Source organism: Crassostrea angulata, chromosome 6 (genome assembly GCF_025612915.1).
Source record: "Crassostrea angulata isolate pt1a10 chromosome 6, ASM2561291v2, whole genome shotgun sequence".
Taxonomy (NCBI): domain Eukaryota; kingdom Metazoa; phylum Mollusca; class Bivalvia; order Ostreida; family Ostreidae; genus Magallana; species Magallana angulata.
Window position 1 is genome coordinate 15,177,891 of NC_069116.1, and position 11,451 is coordinate 15,189,341.

Here is an 11,451-nt window from a genome sequence, read left to right on the forward strand (position 1 = left end):
CATTGAGGAATGATAAAGAAACGGTAAATAACTAACCTAATGATTGCGGTCTTCAGAATTAAATTGGTTTAAGTAAAACTTGAAATGTAAATAATGATTATATTGCAAATAAAATTAAACTGTATGTAGCTTAATTTTAAAAGAGATAATATTTTAATTTTAGAAATACATGCAGTTGTTCTTTTTATGAATGTTTCTTCTTCATTTTTTTTATCATTTTCTCTAAGTAGAAAAAAGTAATTAATTTTAAAGACTTTTTGTTTTCATTTAAGTTTTTAAATATAAATTTAATATATTAATCATATGTTACCGGGTGTATATAAGCAGAAAAGAACACAAAATCGTCATACAGCATGTTTTACAAATACGGCGTGCTTTACAAATTAAAAAATATGCTTACATATAATAACAGTCGTCCAATATACATGTACGATAGAAACATTTTTAAATATTTTTCAAAGTTTCAGATAGTGTACGATACTTTTTTCAAATACGTGCACTTAAAAATTCAAGATGTTTTGATGTTCTCCTGAATGCATTTGATACATGGAGTTGTTAATGTAATAACTATCATATAACCACAGGTGTAAAACAATTTTCTCTAGATTTGGCCTATGATAGGAAAGGTGATCCCCCCTAAAGCGGAAATACTTACACAATATGCCAATCGTTCTTCTTTTGGCTATTCCATCTTATTGAGAGGAAAACACGCGTACATGTAGAAGGTAATATATGTACGTATAATATGGAATTGGAAAATACAAACTCAAAGGTAACTTGCCTTAATAATTGCGTTTCTATCAAGCTTGAATAAACTGTTGATTTGTTCTTGCATTTCCATAACGCTATAATATATATTTTAATTAGCCACGACTCTTAAGACGTGCATTAAACATTAATAGAGTAAATCTATTTTGAAGCATTGCAAACGTTTCCAATTTTTAGGACCAGGGTGATACACATTATGATGGATCAGGTTCTTTCCTTCTGTTTGTCTGTTTGTAGTACATGTGTCGCAAGTTGAGTTGGAATTTGACCATTAAAATATCTGTTAAACTATATCGATTGTTTAAGAAATAAATGGGAAGAGGCCAGTATCAAAGGATAACAGCTATTGATGGTGGTTTTTTGATAAAATATTTTAATTTTTTTAATTTCAGGAAATAATCTGAAAGCTGTTTTTGTTCTCCATTCTTTTGTTTTGTTTTCGTTCTTTACAATCTCCTAACTTAATATAATTTTATGAAATAATTCAAATCACGTTTTTGTAAAATCTTTAAAATATGTACCTCCTCCCATATGTCATTGTAAAGATGTTTAATATTTTGGATATCATTTATTATCTATGTTTATCTTTTTTAAAGGTGATGAGAATCAATTAATCATTGTCAATGTAATAAAACACAACAATCTAATTTATTTCATTAATGGTAATTAGAGAAACAAAAATCGCTCAAGATTCACATAAATGGCTCCAAGCGTTGTTTAAAACTCAAATAGGCTTCTCACTTGCATGAGGCATAGATCGCGAAGAAGTGAGACGTATTAACGTTGTTTGCAGTATTTTCTTAGTACAACGTACATAATCTTTGGGTTGAAATTTCAAAAATACTAAAGCGTTGACATTAAAACAAAGAAGTTTCAAATGAATTTACTTGTCATTGGGGAATTTCGTCCACTGAAATGGTAATTAGAGTCCCGCTCTGCGGGCGCCCTATAGTGATCAGTCTGTCCGTCGGCCTTGAACTATTTTAAAGGTCAAATGTGGAAGTCATAGCAGAATATGAAAGGTCCTTGTCCGGAGCATATCTTCATCCCCTTTGCTCCAATCTGACTCATACTTCTTTCAAATGGTGCCTTTGATTATGCTTTTAATAATGTTTTTAGGTCAAGTTTTCAGGTCATATTGGATCATACAAAAGATTCGCATTTTAAGACCACAAATATACTACCCACTGAACCCTATTTAGCTAACATGTTACTTAAAAAAGTATTTTAGTTAATACCGTGCAGTGACTTTGAACCCAGTCAATGTGAAGGTCACAGCAGATCTCTTTATAATCAGTTTTAGACCGTAGATTATTTCCCATATGTTTAATCTTGCTCAGATTATATCAACTAAGGAAAAGCTGCCAATGTGACAGCAAACCAGGTTTTCTTTTGTGTAAACAGTATCTATCATCCACGTCAACTATGAATTGATGAACACTACATATCACGAGAAATGGGATACTTTATATGCAATATTTTGCCAAAAATGACTAAGTTCAACAGCTGGTATTTTTAAAATAAATCATCAGAAATCAAAATTATAGCAATATGCACACTTCTAATGTATGTCCAATTGATCTGCAAAATAACTTCTCATCTTGAAAACTGCATGTAGGGGGAGTTATCCGTACAATAGAGGTACCCTATATGCAATATTTTGCCGGAAAATGACTACGTTCTACAGCTGGTATATTTTTCATTAATAATCAGAAATCGAAATCCTTACAATATGCACACCTGTAATATATGTCCAATTGATCTGCAAAAGAACAACTTCCTGTTATGAAAACTGAAGGAGGAGTTATCCGTACAATAGGGGTACCCTATATGCAATATTTTCCAAAAAATGACTAAGTTCTACAGCTGGTATTTTTTTCAGAAATTATCAGAAATCAAGAAATCAAAATTCTAGCAATATGCATGCCTCTGATATATGTACAATTGATCTGCAAAGGACAAATTCCTACCTTGAAAACCGTCAGAGGAGTTATCCGTACAATACGGGTACCCTTTTGGCAGCCGCCCACCCGCCATTTTAATAACCGGATTTTCCTTTAGAAAACCCAGTTTAAAATACCTGTATGTAAGGGGTATTGAGTTTGAATTAGAAGTTCTATGCGAGCTGGAAAATTTTTAAGTTATAGGTCAAGGTAAAAACTCTTTGAAAATCTTTTTAACCTATTGACCATTTTTTTAAGCGGGGACCTTTAAAATGGTCACCATCTCAATGTTGTCTAGTTATCGCAAATGTACTTGTAAATTTACAATCAATGTGAAATAAATTGAAATGTTTCTTATTAGTCCCCTACCGGTTTAACCGGAGGGGACTATTGCTTTCCTCTGCGTCCGTCAGTCCGTATGTCTGTCCGTCCGTCCGTCTGTCTGTCCCACTTCAGTTTTCCACACTTTTTTTCTTTATGCATTTGAGATATAATATGAAACTTGCTGAACAGCTTCACAAATTTTTACCAGTGGATACAGAATAGACTTGGCGAAATTACAGGAGATGAAATAAAGAGTATTATTTTTACCTATTTTGTATTTAATTTCTATATCAACTATATAGTTTTTATTTCCTCTGTTCTTTTATCTCTGATTAAAGCATGACATCTAGTTTACAATAGCTCTGAAATAGTTGTGGGCTTGGAAGCGTTCATAGAATAATTCCAACCGGTAGGGGACGTGTATTGCTTATGCAATTCTCTCAGAATGCTTGTTGTCCTAGGCATTTTTGTAAATTGAGTTAATGATATAAATGGTACAGAAATACCGAATACAGCTTTCTTGTGTCTTAAATATTTGCTACTACAACTGGCTATCTTAATTAATTAGAGATACCAAAACACATGTAAATGTTTATTTCAGAGGTTAAGTGAACACACAAAATCAATTTCTTCGGAACAAAATGATCCTTGGGCAGTGTCATTAGACCTCAAAGAAACAACTACATGGAAAGGTATTTTACGCCAATACCGGTGCATAAATAAACATCTTTTTGTTTAGTTTTGCAGAACATATTTAGTCTAATGATTTTTGTTACAGAATTGTCGACCACAAAGCGAACTAAACTTCTGGTTTCAATATTTGTGAAGACTGTCGTTTTGCTAGTGTTCGTTTATTTCTTCATTTGTGCTCTTGGATTTTTAACAGATGCATTCCAACTTCTTGGAGGTAAGCAAATATTAAAGATTTATTCAAATTGTTAGCAAAGCTGGTTTTTTTTTTGTTGCTTGGTGCGAATAGCATTTACTTAAAGGGGAAGGAAACTAAAAATATGTTGTACAATAAATCAATTAATTATTATCAACTATAATTGTAAATCGTATTTATTTTCATTAAAAACCCCGGAACAATGAATAAATCAAGAAAATCGATCGCTTAATTTAATTTTCCCGCCGCCATGTGGGCTGCCATTGAACTTTTATCTATGACGTCACACCATCTATTCCGGTTTGTCTTATCAACATAACATCATGATATTCGCTCTAAATGACAAGTTCTGGAAATTTTGAAACAATATTGATTTGAGACCGTTCTTTTACCTTTGCAAACTACAAACTAACGTCAAATGGAGCATGTTCGTAGAAATCTTAAAGCGGAGGTTTGTGTCGGAGAATTCTCCGCGTAAATGTGGAAATTGTCAACAGATGCCAAGTATCATAGAAAATGTCTGCTGTCGTTATTTTGACATGGAAATTCCGACTTTAAAGAATGAATTTTAAAAATCCCGATTACAATTATAACATTTATTCAGTTAGTGAAGAACTTGACTTGGAATAGAAAATTTAATCGAGGTCGTTTTCAACTTTGAATGATAGCAGATTAACAGCTGTCATTTACTTATAAAAATGCATATATTTATGCATACAATGATACATGTATTTATTCTTTCAGGCACGTAGCATCAGGGGGGGCCAGGGGGGGCCTTGAATTGAAGTTACCCCCCCCCCCCCCACGGATTAGGAATTTCATGATTTGGAGGGAAAAATTTTGGTAGGGAAGAATTTTTTTTTGGAAGTATAGTTGAGTCTACCCCCCCCCCCCCCCCCCCCCCCCCCACGGATTAGGATTTTGAAGATTTTTGGAAAACTTTAAATGTCCCTTTTTTTTGCTTGTCAAGATTTTTTGGATGGGTCTGGCCCCCCCACTTTCAAAAACGATGCTACGTGCCTGTCTTTAGATTTACGTGTAAACTCAAACATTATCAATTTTGTTTAGTTGATTATTTGAGTAACAGAAAGGTATAAACCAGCGTTAATTATATTCAGAGCACTGTGTACATTCATTTGTATAGGCCTATGTAAACCAAACCGGAATAGATGGTGTGACGTCAAAATAATTAATTTTTTTGGTTTTTAATACAAAAGAGTTCTACATCATGTCAGCCTCCAGTAAATACGATTTCTCCAACTTCAAACGTTCATTAAAGCTTAATTACGTATTTTATTTTCTAAACAGCATGACCACATGTGATAATTTACACCATTAAAATAAATAAATTATGTTTTTGACTTTTCTTCCCCTTTAAATGTGAAATTTAGATATTAATCAAATACCTTAATGGTTACCATTAGGTGAGGCAAATGCGAAAATATTCAAGGAGAACGAAGTTTTGTCCAATCCTGTTGCCGGCTTAATGATTGGAATTCTCGCTACAGCATTGATACAGAGTTCCTCAACTACAATATCTATAGTCATTGCTCTTGCAGGATCAAAAAGTAAGTACCGTATAACGGATAATTTTTACTGCTGTGATTTTTTACGAATTTGTCATAAAATAGGGTGATTTGAATTTTTACGCGTAATTTTGTTACGAATTGGACATGTCCGTGAAAATTAATATCATATGGTAAAAGGGGGAAAAATTTCACCGTGACTTTGTTACAGTTAACACACATACAAATCAGAAAATCGTTTTTCTGTTAACGATTCCATATATTTATGATTGTGTTTATACATTTAGCTTTATATCATATGTGATATACACTTTACTTATTCCTATTTATCTGGGTATCATCATTGATGTACACCATGTGCTCGTCTCAGTTCCATTTACCGGGAAAAAAAGAAAGACAACTCCATTTCAAATTTTTTTTCTCTCTTTTTCTTTCTCGCCCAACCAAAAAAGACATCTAGCTACTAACGTGGCATTATACCTGTTATACGTAGTTTTAAAAAATACTCAAGCCTGAATAGAAAGATCTGTACTGTTATCACCACGTGACCAAAAACGCTCAAATATACCTACATGAGAGCTGTTAAGGACTGAGCTTAAAGTCATGAACATTACTCTTTTACGTACGATGTACAAAATTTACGTGCGGTGTTTTTTTTTTACTTCTGTGAAAATTTACGCGTTTAATTTTTACGGATTTATAAAACTCGTAAAAATTAGCAGCACGTAAAAAATACTCGTTATACGGTATTTATAAGTACGCACACATCTCTTTTTGAAAGTAGAATTTGTTAAGTTTAAAATATCCGGTGTGTGCTTTCATAAACATGAAAGAAATCGTTTACCTTTACCACATGTATTTCATTGCTAATTTTAGAATGAATGTTTTTATATATTTGGTAGCTATTCCGGTACGGGATACGATCCCTATGATAATGGGGTCAAACATTGGGACCACGGTCACAAATACCATAGTCTCATTGGCTCAGGCAGGGTCTCGCGAGGAGTTCCGGAAAGCTTTTGGAGGTGCTACAATTCATGATGTGTTTAACTGGATGTGCGTCATTGTTTTACTTCCTATCGAGGTCATCTCCGGCTATCTGTTTCACTTAACAAAAGCTATAGTTGATTCCCTTGACATTTCCGGTTCTTCAAAGACGAAGAGAGATTTGTTGAAGACTATTACTAAACCATTTATACGTTTGTTTGTCCAGGTAGATGTACATTATTAGCTGTTTTCATTATTATTTATCTTAAACTATTTTTTTTCATTTTAGTAATGATGAGGTGTTCGAACAAAATGAATTGCGTCTGTTCTTTTATAGATCGACAAAACTGCGTTAAAATGTAAGGCAATACATGTTAACGGCACATCACGGACAGTCCTCAAGAGATGGTGTGGTAAAGTATGGACTTCGTCTAATGCAGGTGGAATTTAAAATTCAATCAGCATTTAATACAGAATCTGTTTATATTAACTATAGTCAATACATGCATAAGGTTTTTCATAAAATTTGAGTAGATAGGAAGGACTTATTTTGATGGGTGCTTAAAGTACTCATTTATGTATCTAACATGTAGTTCGTTAAAGACATGCCGTTTTCCATGATAAAATTATATATATTTTACAGACCCCTGCTTTCCTAAAAATGTAACCGGAGACAGGCGTTGCAAGAACCTGTTTGCCCTCTCCGACCTTAATGACGAGGAAGCCGGGCTTATTCTGACTATTGCTGCCTTACTGCTCATAGTCCTATGTCTGTTTGTGGTTGTCAAGCTGCTGAACTCCCTCTTCAAAGGAACGATGGCCTCAATTGTCAAACGCTTTATTAACGCTGATTTCCCGGGAAAATTCGGATGGCTTACCGGATATGTTGCAATTCTTATAGGAGCAGGTGATATTTGTCTATAAAATTAAAACTTAAATTTAACCTAGCGGTTTCTGGCAGTGTCTTAGCTGCATGGCTATTTGAAAACTTAGCATGACATTTGATGCAGCCTTTTGCCACAGTAAAACATCGATTAATATTCAATGTTCTTAAAACTACTTAAAAGCTGTGAAATAGAAGTGTGTATAAAGCTCTGAAAAAATTGTATTATTTAATTTTAGTATAATTTCTTTCATTCACTTGTATCCGTACATAAATTTAATTTTGTAGGGTACTTGCTTATTCTTAGTGCTATATATGCATAACGAGTAATAGATGTACAGACGCATTCAGAAAAGTGAATGATAATCCTTTTTGCATACTTTTACTTTTTTCAAGTCTGCATTATGTAATATGTAAATATTGCAGGTGTTGGAAATTGTCAATCGAAGAAAATCCATTATCGATAGAAGCTTCATGATGTTTAGATAGAAAGTGCGTGTTTTTACAATATGCACACAATCAGGAGTATCTCAGCAAATGTAGTTATATAATTTTAATATTACATATTACAGGTATGACGATGATCATACAGAGTAGCTCGGTGTTCACCTCCACATTGACGCCTTTAGTCGGGGTTGGCATCGTGTCGATGGAGAGAATGTTCCCCCTGACGATCGGCGCTAACATTGGCACCACCGTTACCGGAATCCTGGCGGCGTTAGCAGTGTCAGAGTCGCAAGTACACCTAACCTTACAAGTCGCACTTTGTCACTTATTTTTCAACCTTTCCGGAACCGTCCTGTTCTATCCCATTCCATTTCTTCGCAAGATTCCAATTTATTTGGCTAAGAGCCTCGGTAATTCCACAGCTCAGTATCGGTGGTTTGCGATTGTATATCTGGTCGGAATGTTCTTTTTGCTTCCAGCAGCTTTTTTTGCGTTGTCACAAGCGGGTCCGGTAGTCTTTAAGGCTGTCGGGATACCTTTCCTGACTGTGCTAGTGATTGTTATTCTCGTTAATTTATTACAAGTTAAAGCACCCCAATGTCTTCCAAAACAGTTGAGAACTTGGAACTTTCTGCCATCGTGGTTACACTCGCTAGAGCCATATGATAGAGTGATCAGCAAAATAATGTGTATGAAATGTTGCAGGAACCAGGGGCATAAAGACGACTTTAAAATCTGAATCTATTGTCAATATCAAAATAACCTAGGACGTATAGAAACTTAAAAAAGTTTTTAAGTTAACTATTATAGAATGTTTTGTATTATCAAAGATGAAAGTTAAAATAAGGGAGTGCCAGTATACCCAATAAATAAAATAAGAAGAAATAGCTAGTTCATACTGTATTCTTTTTATTGGCTGACTGGGCCGCCATGGCCGTTTAAGTGAGGGAGCCGAGGCATCACTATATAGCCTTGTATGGCATCCCTAAAAATGCAAAAATGGTGAACCCTGGGAACAGATGTTCACAATTACATACTGTCAAGATAAGCACATATTAGTTATAACCAAGTCCAATGATACTACTGGTAAGCTTAAAAGCCGCTACGAGACTATGCAAAATGCTATGACATAGTCTGCACCACCAGTAGTAAAAAAAAAAATAAAAACAAGATATCTGTGAGCCAATGCTCACTAGTGATACCCCCGGTCTGATGTGAATATGCAAAATAAGCAAAGTCAATATTTAACAGAAAGCTGGCATCCGATTGGTACAGAAATATATCCCACAATATGGCATGCCTAAACAAATAGTGTGTTAAAATTTCAAGCATCTGCGATAAATAGCTGCTGAGAAATCTTTGAGGAAAATTTGTTTGAAAATTTTGGCTAAAATAAACAAATTACTCATTTAACAGGAAGATGACGTCCGATTGGTAAAAAAATATATTCCACGATATGGCATGCCTTAACAATATTGTACAGCTTAAAAGTGCAAATTCTGAAGGTGTATTGAATGCAATTTTATCTGCTTTGGCAGATTTACAGTTTGACAAAGAAAGCTTAAAACATGACACAGATATGCCAAAACTTGTATGTGCAAATTTTGATGGGGCATCAGTAAATTTTGGTTCGAAATCTGGGGTGTTTCAAAAATCAAAGAGTTTGTTCCTGAGGTGATAGGGATACACTATATAGCACACAAGTTAGAGTTAGCTGTTCTTGATGCTAATAAAAAATTCAGCTACATGTCAACATTTGAAGCAACTGTTAAGGGTGTATTCAAATTTTATTTTTTTTCCCCAAAGCGCAGAAGAGAACTAAAAGAGATCAGTGAACTGTTTAACAATGACTTTGCCCATCTTGGGCACATCAAGGGTGTAAGGTGGCTTTCAAGCAAAGAGAGAGCTTTAAAAGCATTAGTAAAAAATTTAGAGGCTGTTGTTGCATATTTGGAACACTCTTTTGAACGAGGTGGTAGGGCAGATGATGCCAATAAGGCAAAGGGTTACCACACAGAAGTCACCTCTTTGCGCTTCCCCAAAGTGTTGTATTTTCTATTAGACTTTTTGCCTATATTGGCAAAGTTATCAAGAGTTTTTCAAGAAGAGAAATATCTTATTTTTGAGATTTCTGAACATGTTGATATTGTTTTGGCCCAGCTGGAACAATTGAAAAGGTCTGATGGCAAACATATGAAAGAGTTTATTACAAAATTAGATTTGGAGAACAGAATGTTTGGTACAACTATTAAATTGCAGAGTAGGGGTTTCAAATCTGTAGATTTTAGGAAAGATAAAACCTGCACCAATTGTTAGATGATACCATCTCTTATGTCAAATCAAGGTTTAGCAACATGTATGAGAAGCCTCTCTCATTCCTAAATATTTTCAACTTTCATCACTGGCCTTTAGGTAGGGGGTATGAATTAGCTGAGCATGGGATGGAAGAATTGCAGGAGCTAGTTTCACACCCCCATTTTCAGAATATATTGTCTGAAGATGAGAAATTGGAAATAAATGAGCAATTTACTGCTAGGAAAATGTACATTAGTCATTTGAGAACAAATGGTCTGTTAGATGTTTATTCTCTCTTTTTAAGAAAAATGGTTACAGAGAGAGAGCTGGTGATGGCAAACAAATGTCAGCCTTAGAAAAACGTGTGCTGTGGCTCTTTACAGTTTCTCCATCTACTAGTAGCTGTGAGAGGGGATTCTCAACATGCAATGTTATTAAAAATAAGTTGAGAACTGTATTAACAACTGAATCTTTGCAAAATCAATTATACATAATGATAAGTGGTCCGACTATTGACCAGTTTCATGCTGGAAAGTGCATAGATTACTGGTTTGAAAACTCTGTTGGCACACCTCACTCCAGTGGACACAAGTTAAAAAACAGAGAAGATGAATCTGAGACATTTCTTATTTCAGGAAAATAATGCATGTATTATATAGAATGTCACTGATGATTAAACTGTAAACAGTCAATGAGTTATAGCTGTGACTTACAGCACAGTCTAACAGATACATGTACCAGTCTATCCAGTAGTGATTATTTGTAAAAGTTATTGTACCAATAATCTATCAGTCTGGTATTGTGTTGAAATACTCAAGTATGACTATATGACATTGTATGGAGGAAAAATAAAACATATATTCATAGATATAGTCTTTATTCATTCAATGCAACGAATGAAAATTAATTATAACATAAATTCAATGATGTTTAGGTAAATATATTTTTATCTATCATGAAAATATGGACTTGGAAATTTCTTCCTCGGACTTGCCTAAAATTTACTCTTTAAGTCCTGGACTTGACCATGATAAAAAAAAAATTGGAACCCCTGAAAATTCGTGTCCGGTCCATATCTTTCTTATGGATAAACATTGGAAGTTCTCAGATCACACAAAGATTGCTTATGACAGAGTGTGTCATGACCTTGACCCAAGATCATTTGGACAAGGCAAATGTGACTGGCAGAAAAGTGCAATCTTCATGTCTAGTCCATATTTTTCTAATGGACAAATATTGGAAGTTCTTAATTCACATCAAGATTGCTTACAACCTGAGGGTGTGCCATGACCTTGACCCAAGATCTATTGAGGAAGTTCAAGGTCATTGTTTAAAAAAAATCGATAATAATTTATAATGTTTTTATTAAATGGCTGCTTGACTCGTGGAATT

At 34.3% G+C, this 11,451-nt stretch overlaps 1 protein-coding gene across 1 annotated transcript; it reads left to right on the top strand.

Annotated features, from left to right (window-relative positions):
* The first annotated feature begins 648 nt into the window (after positions 1-648).
* Positions 649-8,647, top strand: LOC128189708 (sodium-dependent phosphate transport protein 2B-like). The gene is made up of 8 exons (XM_052861430.1): positions 649-772; positions 3,637-3,727; positions 3,814-3,942; positions 5,346-5,489; positions 6,350-6,660; positions 6,772-6,874; positions 7,078-7,341; positions 7,890-8,647. The coding sequence occupies exons 1-8, from the start codon at positions 746-748 to the stop codon at positions 8,501-8,503; spliced, it is 1,683 nt and encodes a 560-aa protein (XP_052717390.1). The 5' UTR covers positions 649-745; the 3' UTR covers positions 8,504-8,647.
* The last annotated feature ends 2,804 nt before the right edge of the window (positions 8,648-11,451 follow it).

Excerpts from the sequence above, each read along its gene's own strand:
- LOC128189708 (XM_052861430.1), top strand. The coding sequence starts at position 746 with ATGGAATTGGAAAATACAAACTCAAAG. Across the intron at positions 3,943-5,345 it reads TGCATTCCAACTTCTTGGAG|GTGAGGCAAATGCGAAAATA; the intron begins GTAAGCAAATAT and ends GGTTACCATTAG. Across the intron at positions 6,661-6,771 it reads TTATACGTTTGTTTGTCCAG|ATCGACAAAACTGCGTTAAA; the intron begins GTAGATGTACAT and ends GTTCTTTTATAG.